Raw genomic sequence first — 20,832 nt, 5'->3', positions numbered from 1 at the left:
TTGTTGAAGAAAATTAATTTTCTCTCTCACCAAAAATAGTATAGACCAATAGAATGAATCAAAAATGTAATTTATAAAATAATGAAAAATTAAAACAAGATATAAACATTTGAAGTTTCATAGAATCTTTTAAATTCTTTGATTTGATTGGTTAGTGTTAATGTAATATTAGAATGACTTGAATGCATACGTATTCCTGCCATGGCAGGAACTAATAATATGCACAATAATGAATATATTAAAAGTATTATTCGAGCTGGATAAAACCTTGGTTTTCTGTCGGAAGTAAGAAAAAATAGGAGGTTTGAACATTTATAGCGAAGAGAAACCCGTTGCTCCATTACGAAGCTTTTCGGATATTTATTCATTTCAATTCTGTCTTCTACCGTCGGCGCTCGGTAATTTCAACTGCAATGGCTCACGAAATCAAAGACGAGAAGAATGAAGAAGACCTGGTAAACTTTTATTTAGTTTTTGCGCTAATTAATCTACTTAGAACTAGGGGTAGGGTTTTGATTCATTTTCTTTATGCTTTCTCTCGAAATAGTCAGAGGAAGATTTGGCTTTGAAACACCAGTCAGAATTATTTGTCGAAAATGTTCAGAAGACGGCTTCCGAGAGTACGAGGTACGTTATGTCTTTACTTTTTGATTTTTTCGACCGTTGTGTTGTAGTTAAATCACTTTTTCAGATTGTCAATATTTATCTTTTTGTTTCTTTCAATATGCTAAAGGGTACTCTTCCCCCGGTAAAGATAAAAACAAGTATTCTGTAGGTGAGAGAAAATCCAATAGATTCAGATGAATTAAGGAATGCCAATTCGTCTTTTATGTTACAAGCCCTTGGAGGAGAGGGCATGCCAGTTTAGGTTAGAACTTATTTTATTGTAGCAACAGGTGTAGACACATGCGGCATTGCCCCCAGAGCACTACCTCCTGGGATAGTCAGTAGCAGTTGTTGCTTTGCAGAGGTGCTGTTGAGCTTCAGAACTCCCCAATTGCTAATTATGTTTGCACTGGAGTCTGAACTTTAGGTATAATAAACTGGCGAGGAGGCCGAAATTATTCTGAATCTCCTTTGTCATGCACCCTTTTGGCTATGCCAGTAACAAGCAAAAGGGATGGCAAAATTATATGATTGATATTTGAAGGGATGGGATAGGACAAGGGGAACGGGAGCAGTAAACCCTAGGGACGTGGATGTGATCCCGCGGAGCACATGTTTCAGTATATTTGGTACTTTGAAGTCCCTATTTGAACTTATTGCAGAGTCATGGATACATTAATACAGTTAAGTAATGAATTTCACAATATTTCAGAATATGTCAATAAATTTTGCAATGTGGACCCATGTTGATCTACAAGGATGTTGAAAATGCTTTAGAAAACAAAATGACGGTCAATAACACTTTGGAAAGACAAATTATAATTGATAAAATGCCAGTGCTGTGCTGGTTCTGATCATTAGAACTGAGTATTCCATTACTAAGATGATCTGATCTAAGGCGACAGATGCTGTAGCCAAATATAGGAATTGGATTACAGATCAAAATGCCAGATTCAAAATGTGAAAATTCATTACAGTTGAAAGCATATAAACTTTAAAGGCACACTTGTTTTTTTCTGTCAGGAAGGCAACCCACTATGATACATTCCTAATGTTGGGCAACTATGCATACGCGATTTTTGTACAATTCTCTAAACAGACATTTCAAGTCTGATAGATTATAAAAAGTGATTTCTCAGAGTTGAATTCCATGTGGCCTTGGTACGAGTATGTGGCATTGAGAATTGCAGTATTTCATCAACTGAGTTCTTTCAAGACATTTTCTATCAGATATGCCTGATACTATTAAGTAATGCAAATATACCAGGTATTGTCACTTTGGATATTATTTTCCATGAAGCTAGAGAAGAAATGGAAGGAAAAGTAATATAATGATTAGCTGTTGGTGATTTTACAACTTTAAAGCTCTCAATAAGTTGATAGGTCAATCAACATGTATATACTCCATTAAGAATTAATGGGAGATAATTGCTATAGTGAGCTTAGCTGTCTATTCGTGCTCCTAGATATTTGAAATCATTCATTAATCTTGGAGACTAAAAGGTCTGGAGTAATTAATTACTGATCAGTCTTTTGTCTATGGCATGTTAGTCTGAATTTAAAATTGCAAATGGAAAACGAGTTCCATCTCATGTGTATTTATAACAAAGAGATTTGTTTTGAACATTTCTTTGTGAATTAACTTTTTTCGTTATTGAACAAAAAAAGAGGGAATCTCATTTTGTACTTCTATATGCTGGTAATGCCAGTGTCTGGACCTTGGAGCTAATTGTGCAGAAGTACAGACTGGTTGAGTGGGAAAGCACACACACACATCTATAGGGAGATGAATATTCTTAGGATCTGTACTGGTACCATTATAGTGGGGGCCATCCGGTAATTAGAAAACTTGAGAATTTTATTGAATATACTATATTCAAAAGTATGAGTTTATAGATATTGTGATTTCAGTAGGAGCTATTCCATATATAGACACTATAAGAGCATGTGTCAAGAATTACATTTGGCTCCTTTACCAGAAAATAATGGCTCGGATTATAGGGCATGATCACTTCCCTATGGTATGATCATATTATCACAATGCTTACACAACAATGACAGAGGAAAGGTTTTTAAATTTTCTTGGTTACTGGATTCGCACCCTGCAGCCCGATTTAGGTCTGGGTTTGCACGGGTTCGGATTCAAGTCCCGGTTCGCTGCGGGCTCTGGTAGGGTCTGGGTTTTAGACTGTAGGTCCGTCCAGGTCCTTGTTGGCACAAACTTGGGTGAACTCGGGAGGACCTGAAGAAGTAGGGTTCAAAAAATGAAATAAAACAACTTAAAATAATGTTTTTTAAAATATATTTTTATGTAACTCTTAAAGGAGCCTAATATAAAACATTTCACTCATCTAATCTCTCATTTGCTCTCTCATTTTGGTGTGCCCATTTTGCAAGTTTTAAGTGAAGGTTGTAGAGATTGTTTGTTCCAATGATGAGGATCTAGATATTGTTGCAGCCTCAGATGAAGCCATTGATCCCTCATTGTTTGATGACCCATTTGACTCTTGAAGGGCATTTGATACTATGATCATTGATAACTATCAAACACTTGCCATTGATCATTACGTTTCAAACTTAATTATTTAATGAACTACTCTATGTTTTGAGATTTCATTTTGCAATTTAGTAATTTAATGTATGATTTTCTTTACAATCACGAACATAGATTAATGAGCGGGTATTTAATGTTTATCTTTGACATTTGGCATTGACCAATGATCAAGCAACATATATTCATATTATGAAATGACTAAGGTTTGCAATTATGCATGTTTCTCTTTTTTTTTGTACACACACACGAACCCACCCATGAACCCAAACGTTTTTTTTTTGCTTTTGCCTGAACCCACGAACCAGTCCTCAAACCCGAAGTAGTAGCTTGGGGCGTTTTTAATTACATGGATTAAATATGAGATGAAATCACCAAAAAACTCAAAAAATTAGAAACTATGTAGTAATAATAAAGTAGCAACAAAAAGATTGACGTTCATGCCAATTATGGTTCATGAACATCAATATAAAACAAAGAATATGCATTCGAAATGAAAATGATAACAGCTATGTTAATTTTTTTGGAATTAGGTCAAATTTCTCAATACCATTAAACACTACTTTACCCCTATTTTAAGTTTTTTGAAATTTCAATATCATTATCAATTTTTTGCTTTGTAGAAGTTAAGTGGCGTCAAGCTAAAGATGTACATAACAAAACAATCAGAGTAGGAGGCTTTAGTTATGAAGCCAAAGTTCTTGTATTTTTGTTATTCTTCATCGGATGTGAATTCCCTCATTTTAGGAAAAGAGTCCATCACATTGGGCATTACATTACAAGGTTATCCTATTTCAGATCAATTTGACAAAACTTATTGAGGCTACTTGATATTTAGGGTCTCAATGGAATAAAAGAGGAATTATTAATTTCATAAATTCCAATTTGATCAAAGACATCAAAATTTAGAATTGGTGACCAAGTTATAACTTCTAACCTCATAATTACAATCTAACCTCATAATTTTGTAATGTAGAATGGTGTATATGGTGGAAGAATGCCATATTGTTTGTCTCATCTAGCTCAATTAGTTGAGTTTTGTGGAGTTTATATGGCCAATCAAACTCCAAATAGCATTTAGAAGTGGAGGCATTATAGGTTTGGTTAGTGCCATTGCCAAAGAAGTCTTACTATTGACCATTAACCTATTGGTATGAATGTGGTTTTTTCCTATTCACATGGCTTAAGTTTACTGAGTTCTAGGCGACATTCTAGATTTTCTTATAATGGGTCTATATCTTATAATCAGATTTTAGTCACTTAGCATTTAATATTGTGCATAATCCATTAAGGTACATGTTCATTGTAACCATCAGATCGACTGCATCTCACCCATCAATCATGTAGAGCATATCTCAATCTCATTATGTACTCATTGGTGAGATAACTTCTCTGTGTTGCTCCTTTTTGAGTTGTGAAGGTTATTTGGTTTGTAGGATTTTATTTTTGGGTGACACTAACATGATATTAGAGCCAACAACCTTGCCTTGCTTTCCTTGTCGAGAATTTTCTGCTAGTATTCATTATTGAGGGCTTAGGAGGTTTCTTTGTAGGTGGATACACGAGTTTTCTGCTTTGTTAGCACCATTGTATTTGGCACACAAAGCACCAATTGCTTTGGTAGGGCATGTTTGCAGTTCGTGAGACTCATGCTTTTCTTTGCACAGAGTTTTCATTGCTCAATCAACATTTACTTTTGGATCGTCAAACTTTGGTTTGTAGTTGTTGTGTTTTGGTTATTGTTGGCTTGGCTTATAATGACATCTTGTTATTCTATGATAGTTGGCTTATTGGTAGTGGCAAGTACTTTACCTTATGCAAAGTTGGTCTTTGGTTCGTCTAATGGCATTGTGAAGTTTTTTGGCATGGGGGCAAATTGCCATGTTGATAACTTCCAGTTTTCATTCCTTTATCGACTTCATCTCTTAGTCACCATGCTTCGTCATGTAGGTTTGACTGTGATGACTTATACATGTTTTCACGGGCTCATCATTGTAGTGGATTAGTGTTTGCTTATTGAGGGGTTTTAGACCTCTCTTTCATAGTAACCTTCCATCCAATACCTGGGGTTTGCCTCACTTGTGATAAGTGTTTATTGTCTTGAGCTGGGGTGAATTCTATTGGTAGGCCATGACTTCTCTGTTTGCAAGGCTTGTATCTTGTCTTGAAGTACTCCCAGCCGTTTTAATCTAAGATCGAAGGCTTGATTGGAAGTAAATCATGGTGGCTTGTTTTATGCAAGGGAGCGGGGGGGAGGGGCTCAATCCTGGCCTTCATTGGCATTTATTTTTGCTTGATCACCTTAGCTCTTTGCTTGTCTAGGCCCATTCATCATACTCCTTTTTTGGTGTTGGGTCTTCCTTGGTATTTGCCCATAGGTTCAAAAACCCTAACTCACCTCTCAAAACCACTTGGCATGGGGCTGGTGCATTTTCAATTTGGTTATTGCTGACTTGTTTATTGCAAAGTTTGGATATATAAAGTAAAAAAAAAGATTTAAGACCTTTCTTAATACCTTTCATCTCCATTGAGTGATTGAATCAGGAAAGACCAAACATTAGCTGGTAAGGTAAATTGAATATTATGTTTGATGGTATTTTTATATTTTAGAATGGCTTTCATCTTATGCTTCCAAGTAGCATGTAGCTCACATATGACTTGTATATGTTTGAACATTTTCAATTTATTTTAGAGTACCTTGATAAATTTTAGGCGTATCATTTTTGTCTAACATTTCGACTATCCTACCAAATTCGGGGATGTATATAAATTTCATCAAGTTCTTTCATTTCTCCTTGTAGGATTTCCAAAAACCTGTTGTGAGACATATAAGAATTGTTTTTTCAAATCCACTTGTCATCTATACTTTAGTAGCTATTGATTATATACACCGAACTATCAATAAATTTTATTTTTGTGTCGGGGGCCTTATTATCGTTTTTACATGCACTATTTTTTGGGAATGCTTTCATATTAACAAGATAAAAACAAGATATGTTATAGATAGAGCATTTGCTATGACTGTGAGATGCAAAGACAGTAAGAGAATGAGGTAGTCCATATGCATAAAATATATTCATTCCAGCAAGAAAGAGATGAGTACAAGACTGTGAACACTTGATGGTATAAACACAATTATGATCACAATAATAAAATTGGGATGTGTGAAATGTTGATAAAATTGGAAACCCAGAAAACCGTTGCAGTTCGCATGGCCTTTTGAGGCCTCTACATTTGAATAAAAGAAAGTCCAACAATGGTCTTGACATTGTGGGAAGACCTAGAACTACTCTTGACATGGATCATATGTGGGTAAGATTGTTAACATTAACAATTAAATGTTGTAAATAATAAATACCGTGACAACAAATCACTTTTACAGCCACATCACAAGAATGGAAATTGAGACTATGAAATTCAATGTAGATGAAATCAGATGGAATGAACTCAAACATAGAAATTGGATGAAACAAAAGACAAACTTGAATTCTTAAAATGCTTTTGATGTAATGATGAGTTTAGATTTGCTTCATAAATCTACCGAATTCACTTGCAACACAAGGCAATGAAGAGGATACCTCTAGAATTGACTTTTTATCTGTTTTTTAATTCTCTAGATTATTGAATGATGCAAGAGAAGTGGATATTCATTGTTTCATAAAATACTAGATTTGTAATTCTAGATGTCTAGAGACACTAGCCAAAGGATCTCTACTACTTTGATACCATGTAAGATATGGTGAAAAAATGGCCTCCCAAGATCAACAAGGCTCAATACGAAGCACAAAGAGTGTAAAATATCCATATGATAAAATAAACTAAAGGATGCATGAGAATGGATTAAATGCAAGAGTACATGAGGCAGATACACATAGGCTACACCACTTAAAGGTGTGAGTGTACTACTAATGTGGAGTAAAAGAGATGTCATGTGTAATACAACTCCGACAGTCAAGGAAATTACAAGTCATAAGTGCAAATAGAAGCTAATTAAGCAAGCATTGCCTATCTTAGGTATACGAGTAACTAGAAAACAATGCTCCAAATAGTAGTTATAGATTCCTTATATAGGTGGTTTTTGTTGACCAAGGTTCCTTGATAAATCACTCTCTTCTCTCTTTTTTGGGGAGGGGGGACTTTTCATATAAGTTTTCTCCCCTTTATCTACCTTTTGAGAGAACATCTTGTGTATAGAGGTGTCTAGCAAGGCCTAGTTTCTAGGGCTGAGTGTCATTTTCATCATCACTACATTCCTAGGGTTTGTTGAGGGGAAGGGGATCAAGTGGCATAGCATATAATATCTATGCATATTTACTCAATTATGCCAAGCTTATTGTGCACATAGGATAAGCTTGCTTAGTTGTCCAGTTGTTGAAAACATCTTTTATTAGTAGTAAGTTGTTACTTAATTTCTACCACAATAGAATATTTGTCTTCAAAAAACGAGATCTTTATAATTTAATAGGTGATTGAATGCTCCACTTGCATGTGAATTCTCCTATATTTGATCCTTCTTGGTTTCAAAGAGCTTTGTGAAGCATCACATGTAATAAAATAAAAGGGAACCTTGAGTCATATTTTATTGTTTTCAGTGCCTGTTATTCAACTTATATTATGAGCTCTGACATATATCTTGCTGTTATACTACTGTTGTTGCTGTCAGTGCTGCCACGATTAATTTAATTGGTGTTGTACTGCTTTTATAATGTGGCCATGATATATTTAGCAGTCCTTTTTTATTATATGTATGATTTTCTTTAAAACATCATCAAAGACTACTTTGCTAACTGATGAAGGTATGCTCTGATACCACTTGATGAAGGTACACTCTGATACCACTTGATGAAGGTACGCCCACTTGATGGGGACACAACCCAAGACAAAAATGAACACAACAGGAAAAGGGGAATATTATTATTAGAAGTGATATGCTATTACTTCTAGTACAACAAAAATAGACTCCATGACATGCCTTATGGGCTTACAATGTTATCAGATTCTTGAGAAAACCCTTCTCACAGTACCTTCTCCCAAACTCCACCAAAAACGGCTTTTACAATGCCAGAAATGTCCTTAAGTAAACCAAATTAGATTTAGGATTAGGAATACATTTTAGAATATGCCATTTGGCATCCACCGCCAGAACAAAAGGTTCTAGAAAACACGTTAGTAGATGGTGTAAAAGTAGAAGAATCCAAAAATGGTAGTCCAAATTCCGAGTGGCATAATTTTTGATCAGGGACTTCGATTGACAAACCGTTTGCATTTCCAGAAGGCTCTCCAAGTGCTCATACGCAATGGACCAGCTTTGCTCTTCCCCCATTTCTCGGGCCCGTACGAGGCTGATTAGTGCCTCAAATTTGACTTTGAAGTGCTCTTAGGAGGTCTCCAGGCAACTTAAAACTGCAATAACTTTCAAACCGTAAAGCCATTTCGCTTGATTCTTTTTTTGGAGTGCTTTAAATTACAAGTATAATCATCCCTCCAACTTACACCCTCTAACTCATTATAATTATGACTCAATTACAAAATAACCTATCCCAAGGTGCTCAAAAACTCTAACCCAGAAAACCAATAGCGGAATTATGAGAGTTGGAATCTTTATTTGACCCAAATGGGTATCCAGAAATGAAAACACTTTAAACATAAACTAACACTAGTCATTATTTTGGGTGATACAGGATTGCCCTTACACCACTGGATGCTCCTGTATCACTAACAGCTACATCTGGCTGTCCCCAATAGGTCAGGGATGTCTATACTTTTGAAGTTATGAATGATTTTTAAAAAAATGTTATTGCAAAGTACTTTGCTAGCAAGGATGTTTCTTTTTTAAATTTTAATGTCATGGATGACTTTTTTTTTAACATCATAAAAAATACTTTGCTATCGAGGACATATGACTGGCCTTAGGGTGTCTGACCAACCTTAGGATGGTTGAGGGTATTAGAATATTATAATGTTTCTTTAATGGTCATCGTAGTTAGTCTTTAGTTATTAGGTAGTTTCTATTTTCGTCTTTATTTTCAATAGTCGAGTTAGTGGTAGGCTCTTATCTCTTGTTGCATAGCATTCTAAAGAAGGTTGGCAACCTTTTCCATTTGTATTTTCTGGATGGATTTTGGCTACTTGGTCATTCACATTTTGTAGATCTAGAGAGGGTTTGTCATTTACATTTTGTATGTCTAGAGAGGATCTCAATAACAACAAAATGTTTTGAAGAATTTGTGACCAAAAGATAATAGTTAGACAATGTCCATTAAGGGAGGGTATTAGAATATTATAATGTTTCTTTAATAGTCATCTTAGTCTTTAGTTTTTATTTTTTGTTTTTAGTTCACAAGATTCTTTTGGAAATATCTTTGTAAATCTATATAAGGAGTTTTGATCTCCTTTGTTTAATACAACTATAACAACATTGATTTACCATAACATTGTATCGGAGTAGGTTGATGGGATTTTATAAAATTTGGAATTGTTTAAAAGAAAAATTCAAACCTCTTTTGATCTGGAATATTTTCCAGAATTTTTTTTTTGATTTTTTTTTATAAATTAAAATTGTTAGAGATATTTTTTGAAAATTTTGGGGTTCGTCTTCAAAGATTTTTGCTGAAAATTGCAAGCCTGGTTGAGGGTTTTCATTGCACGATTTCTTGGTTTGGGCAGAAGTCTCTAATTTTTGAAGCTTACAAGTTGCTTGCATGTGCTGATTTACCATGCGAAGTCTCGTGTTTAACCGCATGAAGATTTTTCTTATGGGTTTTCATAGTTTTTTCCCTCAAAATATTTTCTGATTTTGTAATTTACAAAGTTGCGTGGGATTCCTCTGTGGGATTATAATTTTTACCTCAAAAATAATGTGTTGTGTTTTTACTGCATCTCCTAAAAAATGAAGCTTTGTAGTCTTTGATTTTGTTGTTTGGTTTTGATCTATTTTTCACCTAAAAAATTTTCTGGTTTTTTCGAATTTCCTCCTCAAGAAAGTGTGTCTTTTTGCAGTCCGTTTTGGGGCATCATGCTCATCTGCAAAATTTGGAGGGTTTGACGACTTCTCGACAAAATGGTGCTAGTTGTTCTCAATGCTAGTCTCTGTCTCCAAGTAAGAGCAACTTCATTATTCAACATTAGGTTGGATGTTTTTTGATGATTTTTGGTTAGATGTTTTGCTGATTCTGGGAGGGTTAGTGACATAGTTAAACCACCCTGGGGGACGGGGGGACGGCGGAACGAGAGGACAAGGGGACAGAAGGGCCTTAATTTGGGGATGGCTTGGGGGGGGGGGGGCAGGTGGCGGAGAAGAGGGTGTGTGTGTATATATGCATATGGTACTTTAATGCTAGCTATGAAAAGATGTATTGCAATATAAGATATAAGGATGTAAAAGAGTAAATAACATTGGATGAAATTGGAACATCAAACATTGAACATAAATAGTCGAACCAAAAAATAGTCAACGTCGGGACGTCCCCCATACTTGGCAGAGGTGGCGGAATCTAGTGGCGTTGCTAGGGATGGGTGGACGGAGTCCCCAAGTTCCCGGTGCTTCCAAGTCTTCGGGACGTGGGGCAAAAAAGGGGGGGGGGACACGTCCCCATGGTATTATGGTTAGTGACAAACCCATCTTAGTGGCAGAGTCAGTGGTAGGCTCTTGTCTCTTGTTGTAGAGTTTCAATTTTCTGGCTGGATTTTGGCTTCTTCGTCATTTACATTTTGCAAATTTAGAGAGGGTGTCAGCATCAACAAAATGTTTTGAAGAATTTGTGACCAAAAGACCACTGTTTGACAATGATCATTGAGGGAGGGTATTGGAATATTATAATGTTTCTTTAATGGTCATCTTAGTTAGTCTTTAGCTTATTAGTTAGTTTCTATTTTTGTGTTTAGTTCACAATTGTTTCTTTTAGAAAACATCGTCTTTGTAAATCTATATAAGGAGTTTTCATCTCCTTTGTTTAATACAACTATGACATTGATTTACCATAACAAAGGGATGTCTCAGATGCCTTTGCAGTGTTTCCTATTTTTGCAACACATTTCATAAACATTTAAAAGATTTGAAGATTTTTGAGGACAGCTAGGGGGATTTCCTCTATTGCCCCACTGTACTTGAAATGTCATTGGGTATAATGGCCTGGGACATGTCCCCATAGAACATAGGGAAGTTTGCATTTTGACCCAGATTTATTCTTATTCCTTGTATTAGATGTTAATGTAGGGTGTAAATTTGGAATTGATCCCTGATGGGTACTATAGGGGCCCTAGGTATATATTCATGGATATTTGCTCTCACATGACAGTAGTGATGTTCTGGCTACAAGGATTAATTACCTATTTCTTTCTTGTTTTGGATAGTAACTTCAACATCTGCAAATAAAGATTTCACTGTGCTTCTTTCATTAGGAGTTTAAATGATTTATTAGATCTCCAGCTTCTTTTTGAAAGAGAATGATAATTTTTTTTGCCATAGCTTCAATAAAGACATGACAATGGTCTGGGCCCTGAGGAGCTGGGTTGATTGGTTGGGCCAGGCATTGCCAAGCAGCTTATTATTATTTTGATCTTTTGACTGTTTGGCCAGCTTTTGGACTGAATTCTTCTTTGTTGATGATTACGATATGTTACTCATCACCAAACATGACAATAATTCCTATGCCTTCTATGTTGTACATATGCCTTCACAGTTAGGCCCATTCAAGTTGTACATTAAAAGCTAAGTTACCAATTCTCTCTAGGAATCAGTGGATGCTGTTGTGGATGTGTTCTTTCTTGGTTCTCCATGGATTCTCTGCGGATGCTCATGGAAGTGCTCCCGGGTCATTGGATGCTCGTTTTGAGTGCCTCCAAGAGTATCCACAGACCCGAGAACGCTTCCTGGTTTATTCCACAAAGCCTCTGTGGGTGCAATTTGTTTTGCGAGTTGATATTTGAAGTACCTCTGTTTTTTCAGCTCTAGGATTTTTTAAATTCTTTGACTGTTGACTAAGACTTATGGGATTTGGTGCCACCAAAAAATTTGAATCTTTCTTTGGCATGGTTCTTCAACCTTTGGATTTTAGTTGGTTGCATTATCACGTTCTTCTGGCTTGTCTATTGCTTATTTTATTCTTTATCTAGATTTCATGTAGTTAAATCCAAATATCAGCACAAAATTTGAAGCATCTTCCCTTCCTGGGCAGTGCTTCTTGGTTGCATCCTTTTTCTTTAGACTCTGTATTTTTCATTCAAATGTAATTGGAACTTACAACAGTTGGAGATAATGAGAATGTTGATTTTTTTGAGAATCCTTATGATTCTGAATGATTGATGTCTGAATTTGATTAGTGAATTTTGAGTCTTGACTCTTGATTGATCAACATTGAATTATGAACTAAGTCTTGATTATGTAATTCAAACTGCATTGAGATCTTGTACTTGACTAATTTACTAATTAGTTATTCCAAATTGTATATATGTGTTTGTGAAGTTTGAAGTTGAACTATCAATGGTGAAGTATCACACCATGAAAAAATAATTTGTGTATATTTCTTGCATTTCTTTGCGTGTGCGCGTGCACATAGACACACATGGATGCATCCAAAGTTTCATTTTTTCTTTTCATGTGTTTGATTCTCGCATCCACATCAGCATCAACATAGATTAGAAGAAATGTTCAACAAACATCATTCAGTGTTCACTCTTGTAAATCTCCCTACAAGACTTAATTATTTGAAAATGGGCTAGCTTAACTAAGAGGCCTATTTTGTCAAATTTAATTGTAATCGCCCTAACTAAATTGATCTCTCAATTATGGTAGTAATCCAATCAATTTGTGAGCATAATTCATCAAAAATTGATCAATTAATTATTCAACATAGTAACACGGGGACGCGTCCCCTTCCTTTTTGCCCAATGTCTCGGAGACTTCAATGCACTGGAGACTTGGGGACTCCGTCTCCCCGTCCCTAGCGGCGCCACCAGATTTTGCCACCTCCACCGAGGATGGGGGACATCCTAATATTCACTATTTGCAGATTCGACTGTTTATGTTTAATGTTCGATGTTCCAATTCAATGCAATGTTCAAGTATTCACTCTTTTACATCTTTATATCCTATATTGCAATACATATTTTCATAACTAGCATTTTTAAGGACCAAATGTATAGATATATTCACCCCTCCCGTCCCCCCGCCGCCGTCCCCCCGCCGTCCCCAAATTAAGGCCCCTCTAGCCCCCCGTCCTAGAAACTTGTCCCCCCGTTTCGCCGTCCCCCTGTCCCCCAGGGCGGTGTAACTATGTTATTCAAACATCAAATCTTAGTCAATGTGATCAAATCAAATAATTGATACTCTATGCCTATTTAATTAAATCAATCCTATTAAATTACATAGGCTAGTGTATAAATTAAATGAAATTATTAAATCCTCTAAAATCCATCTCATCAGAAGAGGGAAAATGACTTAATTCCCACCAGTCAAGAGATGCTCACATGGATCAACTTAAATTCAATCTCAACCACTCTTCATGTATGAATCTAAGCCATCCATTCGATTCTAAAATCTATAAAAGAGCTCCATTCTAAGCTCAAATTATTTAGTTAAGTGCATGCTTGCTTACATGCTGCTAATTTGATAACTCATAGTCATCTAGCTTATTGCATTCATAGCTTTTGTATGCAGAGCATAGTTAATTGATCATCTTAGTTCAATTGCAATGGATTTCATGTTGGGTTCTTAGTATAGATCATCTTAGTTGAGTGATAGTTGCATTTTTCATTTGAATCTATCATTATACGACAATTTGTTAGAATATTTGGAATAACTGAATGGGGGCGGGGGTGGAGGGGGGTGAATCAGTTATCCCCAGATCCAGATGTACAAATCAAACACTTTAAACTTCAGCACACTTAACCCAATAACTCACTAACTAAAATTGTTCCCTATAATCCAACTTTTTGATTCCATTTAGTTCTTTGTTCTATATGTACCGACTTGCAGAAACTTATCACAATCAACAATGAACTTGAACTTAAAAACAATAAGTAGCATAAACACATAACAAACATCCACACAATGTTTGACACCAATATTTAACTTGGAAACCCAATTTGGGAAAAACCACAAATAACATGTTACCACTTTTCACTCATCTGAAGTGAGCTCTTTTAGGAGCCAACCTTGTTAAAGGTTACAAAACACACTGGTAGGTGTGATCTTGTTAAAGGATTTAATCATCGTGTTAGGATTGGTTTTAGTAGAGGACTTGGGAACATTCCATTCAATGACACTTTGATTAAAAGATTTACAAATGACTGTTAGGTCAACCTTATCAAAACAATTTTTACTATTGTCACAATTGTTAGAAAGTAACAACAAAGTTTTGATCTGATAACATACAACTCACTTTGCAAATTCAGATCTCTGTTCATCTCAATTCTTGTTCATTGACTGGACTCCATCGTTTTCATCATCTCAGATCTGCATGGCAACTATTCAAGCAATCCTTCACCTTACAAACTTTGCACTTCTCCTTGCAAGTTTGTCCAACACTTGTCTTCGCAAATTTTTAGTCCAACAACCCTCTAAATCATATTAGGTACCTCCTTAAATATGTAGCTTTGATCTTTTGCCACTTAATCACAATCGTAGGTCTTAGGATTTACAATCAGATCCAAAACATTCAATGAATCTGTCCACCTTCTTGTTCTTCTTCTCTTCTCAACACTTTTAGAAACATCTTCTCAAATCTTAGCCTTTGATCAACTAATCCTTTCCTTGCATTAAATAATACAACTCATCAATCCTTATCGTCAAAATGTTTTGCTTATTCCAAGATTTCAACTATGTTAGCCACAAATCTTTATTCTTTCATAAACAGTTCTTTTGCTGTCACTCGGTCATCACTATTTCTTTTGCTTGGTCTTGATTGGATCACTTGGTCATCATTAAATAGTCTCGCTCGGTCATCACTGTTCAACTCGGTCAATACTGTCACTTGACAATCAATATCACTCGACCAACACAGATACTTGGCCAACACTATTTTGCTCGGCAGTGCTTAAGTTGTTTAATCTTTTGCTTCAACTCCTTTATTAACCATGCAACATTAATACTCCGTCAAGCTTATAGTAAAGCTTGCAATATCAATCTCCTTTGCTCTTCAATTGATCTTTTCTTCTTAATTAATAAACAACAGATTATCTTCTCAAGTACTAACTTATCAAGTGCCCATTGTAATTCCATCTTTCTTACTCATTTCAACTCAACCTTTCACTAAGTCATCTCATGATCTCTTCTTTTCAAATCCTTTTCATCAATCAATAGATATGGCACTCTACATTGTTAGTGAATGTCGCTCTAGTAGGTTTGACACTTGTCTTATCAATAGGTTTGACATTAATGACAATATAACAATTGTTCCAATCAGGCTCTCAACAAGTGTAGCTCCAACACAATCAAGTCACTGGTTTTACAATCAGACAGTGAAATTCTTTGAAGCCATACTCATCCTATCTAGAGAGCAATAAGTTAGATTTCTATTAGTTTTGTGCTTTCAATTGTATATTTTATGATAAACTAATAGAGCTTGTTGACTTAATGAAGTGTGTGATTGTAGATATCATGTGAGACACATGTAACATGCACACAAGTCACTTTTAGTTATGGGATAGGTTGCAAGGGAGTGTCTACCATGGAGTTGCTAATGGCTCTTACTGACATTGTTTTATATGTAGGAGTTTGGTTTTGTTGCTACTTGCAACATATACTTCAGATGATTCTATCTGATCTCATTGATCTTAACTATTAACATTGATTTCAATTCTTGTATTTGATGTAGAGCCGTTACACCTTTAAGGGACCAATTCAACTCAAGAGGTTCATAAAAATTCTGTCAACATCAGTCTTGTATCCTTCAAAAGCCCATCAAATTCATGCTTTCAAACATCCTTCAAAGCTTTGCTTACAAAGTTAGTCTCAAGCAACCATAAATGATTCTTTCATTATTATGATTGTGATTGACAGTTTGGATAGACCCGTACCCAGTCATCAACAACTTTTGTTCCAGGCATCAATTTTGAAATCGCTTTGGTCAGAATTTAGACAATTAGGGTTTCACAAATATATTCCAAATTCAGAAAAATCCAAAGGTGGAATTGAGAGATTACACCCCTTGTACAGAGGTCCATTTTTCTGTCACAAAACAAGAAAAAAAGTTGCTTATCCAATCCGCCTAGGGCATCAAATATCTTGCAAAATGCAAACCCATTTCAAGTACAACCAAAACCATCTGAAAGCCCTTTGAAACTACTTGGTAAAAGAAATTCTAGAGTCATATTTTTCCATTGGATACAAACATAGATATTATCTAACTCTTATCAGCAACTCTATTGAAGAGGTTTTGAAACCAGTTTTCACCAAAACTATGATAACTTCCACAAAATTTAACAAAAATGTACCAAATCAATTTCATTGGGAAGATAATTCATCTGTCTTTCCAGAAATATAAGTTTTATCCCATAAAACACTAATTACATTACTGTACACATCGCTGCAACATGACTATATTCAGAAAATCTGAAAATTACAATCCATGAAAGGTTCAAAACTCAGTCAGTTCTTCACCAAATTGATCCAGACCAGAACCAAAAGAAAGATTATTGACTAATCTGCCATTTGAAATTAATAATACACTATTTCCAGGCTGTACATGGCCATACAAGGCCTAGAAATAGAAGAAATTACTGTCTAGGAACTACAAAACAAGAGATTTGGATTACCAAACTTAAACAAAATGTATTCCTCCTCATTCTGATTTGGAATGACTACACATTGATTTTTGTAACATTTTCTTGATAGTTCTTCAAATACGCATGACCTTTCAACTTCCAATTGGGCAATATTGTAATTTTGGAAGTTTGCATTTTTTTTCTTCGACTTATAGCACTTTTACACAATTGACCTTGAAACCTTGTGTAGACACCTTTAACACATCACAAGGGATTATTTATGACCTTTTACAACTTATTGATTCTCTTCATGAGTACATTTACAAGATTTGACCATATTGAGCAATAACCCTTACAAGGACCTATTTGGACAATTTTGACAAGTTAGTGCAAATACATTATATATAGATTCAATATGACTCAAATACATCATAAATGATCCAAATAGATTTCAATTTCTCATATAATGACTCTTAACCTCAAGATGAATTATTTGATTATAATCTTGAACATCACTGAATATGCTTTTGAGCAATCTCACTATCCCAAATCCAATCTGCATATTTAATTACCCTCCTAACAATTGCTGATTATAGGCAAAATGGAAACATTGAACCATGTATGATGGGTTCCTCTACATAAGTTTTATCCCTCATCTAGAAATGGTTCAGTGTGGAGATGTTTATTATTCACATGATTTTCTGACTACCAACGTTAACCATTTTACTGAGCATTGGGTTGGTTTACTTGTGAAGTCAACCACAGTGCTAGGTTTTCTGTTAGGGTAGAGTCCATTAATGGCTTTTTTATGCAAACTGCTCAATCCTTCTAGGAGTTCAGTTTTGTTAACTTGCCATACATAGCATTTTATCATTACAATCATTATTGTGTTTGGAACAACTTTTTGGTGTTCATTGCTGATTTTTATGCATTTAAATTTGGTCATTGTCTTGTCTCTTACCATCTTCACATTCCATAGTTAGCGATTGCTTTATTTGTAACATGGCTTGTTTCAAACTCATTAAATTGGACATGTTACAAGCAAAGTAATGTGACTCAGACCCGGCTCGGACTCGGCAAGGGTAATTTGACTCGTGACTTGTCTCGGACTCGGAAATGACTCGGTGGTGACTCGACAAAGTGAAAAACCTCAAAATTTTGAGATTTTTTAGGATTTAAAGAACATTCCATGCACCCATTACTGAATAAAGCTTAAAGACACAATAACATCATTAAATAGAAGATAATTTGGTCAGAATGCACATACGTAAAGTTAAAAGTCAAACATACATCGATTACATAAGTACAATACTACAAAGGTAAATTGCTAAATACTATATTACTAGTAATTAAAGTTTAAACAGTAGCTAAAGGAAATATTATAAAAGTAAAACATAGAATCATATATAAAATGATAAATCCATGCAACCCATCAAAATGTATATGTATTATGTATAATGAAATCCAACACATCAAGATTCAATGAATCAATAGTCATCATCAAATGTTCCAAATTCTGATCATATATTAAGTTAAACAAAAAGTTAAAACAAGACTATAGCTATGGCTCCTAGTCATCGTCATCGTCATCCTCATCCTCATCCCCAACCTCAACCTCAACCTCAGGCTCAGTATAATCTATAAAATGCCTCTTAGTAAGGCGTCTAAGGTAGGTCCTGGATGACTGATTAGCCATAGCATCAGCGTATGAGGTGCCTCTAGGATCAACTGTATTCTCTGGCTTTGCCAATGCCTATGAGGTGCCACTAGGATCAACTGTAGTCTTTGGCTCTGCCAATGCTTGTGAGGTGCCACTAGGAACAACTGGAGCTCTCTGGTCCTCTGCTGCCATAGCCATAGCCTCAGCCTGGCCCTCTCTATCTGCTTGGTCAACTCACTGTAGGTCCTCATCATCAAAGACAGGATCAGTGGCCTCAGTGATCCACTCAGACTCTGGATCAACCTCCTCTAGAGTAATCGGAGAGGTGTCACTATCCAAAATCTCCTTGGTCCTAATGCGCAAGTTGTAATGCACAAAGACTAGCCTATTCATTTTCTCCACAGACAGCCTGTTACGCCTCTTCGAGTGGATGTGCTAGAACATGCTCCAGTTGCGCTCACATCCAGAAACACTACTTAGCTGGCTCAAAATGCGGATGGCGATTTGCTGAAGGTTTTTGGTTGAAGGCCCAAACTTTTGCCACCATCTATCTGAATTTTGAAAAAAAGAAAAGAAAAAAATATTAGTCTAATTTCAAAATTTGAACTTTAAAGTTTAAAGCTAGAAATTTAGAAACTAGATTGTATAAGGCTTAAGCTGCAATTTTTACCTGGCTGCAATTTTGTACGACCTGCTTTGCAAATTTGACTTGAAAAAATGGGACCTGATGCATTATTATAGGCATCCATCTCAACCAATATATCTATGGCATTAGTGGCCATCTTCGATATTACAGTGTATAGGCCACTAAGAACCTCCTCATTTGCCTTGAAATCTTCATGGAAACGGTATGCCGGATTGAGGTAATAGGCTACTGCGTGGATGGGCCTATGAAGCTGATTTTGCCATCTCCTATCAATTATTTCCCAAATAAGGCCATAGTTTTCCTCAACTCCTACATATTTGGCCTTAATAGCCTCCTTGACCCTATCCATGCCCTCATAAATGTAGCCCATAGAAGGTTTCTCGCCATTAGCAACTCGTAGGAGGGCTACAAGGGGCTCAGTGATCTACAAAACAATTAAATAAAAAAACAATTTAGTGAATGATGAAACTTTGCAAAGTTGCACAATGAAAATAAAACAAAAATATGTATGAGATAAATTAATTTATAAAATTTTAAGACTTGACCTTTTAAAATTTAAATTACCTCTACAATCTTCGAACATGGCTCCCAAAAACCTTCATCATCATAAATGCATTTTGTTGCATCTATCCTTGCAGGGCTGGTGGCAAAGGAGGAGGAACTCCATTCTGGACCAACAAACATGCACCTCAAAGCTAAACTCGAACTCAACAAGGATTTTAGTGTGATAAAATTAGAAGCAAATCTTGTGATACCAGGACAAGCCAACTCCTTTCCCTTCGTGTATTGCCTCATAGTGCTAAGGACCAAGGCATGATTATAGATGAACTTACAAAGATTTTTGGCCTTGTTAACACATGATTTCACTCATACAAGCTTGCCAATATCCTCTAACATGAGGTCGATGCAATGGGCCGCACATGGAGTCCAAAAGATTTTTGGGTCTCTCCATCAAAAGTTTTCATGCAGCAATTTTAAATTAGTTAGTAAACAATGAAAATTTTTGATGTATTAAAAAACTTTTAATTTTCCAAATTTAATGAAAAACTAAAACAAATTTTTTAGAAGTAGAACTTAGAAAGTTAGAAGTTAAAATTTTACCTGCAGCAACATAATTAGTTGCATTATCAGTCACCACTTGGACAACATTCTCTTTCTCCACGTCACCATAATTAGTTGCATTATCAGTCACCACTTGGACAACATTCTCTTCCTCCACGTCCCTTATGACCTCCTCAATAGCCTCACATAAGAATTTTGTATTTTTCACATGTGAGGAAGCATCTATAGACCTCAAAAATATGGTGGATGCTGAAAGTGAAAGTTAAACAAAATAATTATCATTCAAGAATCAATAGTCAATAAAATAAAATTTTCGTTATTCAATAATACATTAAATTTTAGACTTCAAGAAGTAGAGGATGATGAATTACCTCCGCTAGAAACAAGAAAATTTAGGAGGGTCCTATTCCTCCTATCTGTCCATCCATCTGTCATAATGGTACACCCCTTTTGGCTCCAAATCTTTTTATGGTCCTCCAACTCAAGTTTCATCTCCTCAAGCATGTCTAGTAAGAGGGGGCCACTCAACTCATCTTCAGTGGGGGCTTTGAACCCCGCATCACAGATGGAAACTGCATCTATCATCCCCTGCCAATAAGGAGT

At 35.6% G+C, this 20,832-nt stretch overlaps 1 protein-coding gene across 4 annotated transcripts in view; it reads left to right on the top strand.

Annotated features, from left to right (window-relative positions):
• Positions 1-246: 246 nt before the first annotated feature.
• LOC149533437 (Sas10/Utp3/C1D family) overlaps positions 247-20,832 on the top strand; it is a 69,414-nt gene continuing 48,828 nt past the window's right edge. Inside the window, exons 1-2 of one of the 4 annotated variants that reach the window (XM_089805243.1) lie at positions 247-455; positions 548-627. In XM_089805243.1, the coding sequence (XP_089661369.1) occupies positions 414-455; positions 548-627 (122 nt within the window). In that variant the 5' untranslated portion in view covers positions 247-413. The remainder of the gene's footprint in view (positions 456-547; positions 628-20,832) is intronic. The other 3 variants (XM_089805242.1, XM_089805244.1, XM_089805245.1) reach the window with 3 other exon arrangements.

This window comes from Cupressus sempervirens, chromosome 10 (genome assembly GCF_028749045.1).
Source record: "Cupressus sempervirens isolate cs-2001-9-10 chromosome 10, ASM2874904v1, whole genome shotgun sequence".
NCBI classification, from domain to species: domain Eukaryota; kingdom Viridiplantae; phylum Streptophyta; class Pinopsida; order Cupressales; family Cupressaceae; genus Cupressus; species Cupressus sempervirens.
This window is presented reverse-complemented; position numbering and strand designations above follow the sequence as displayed.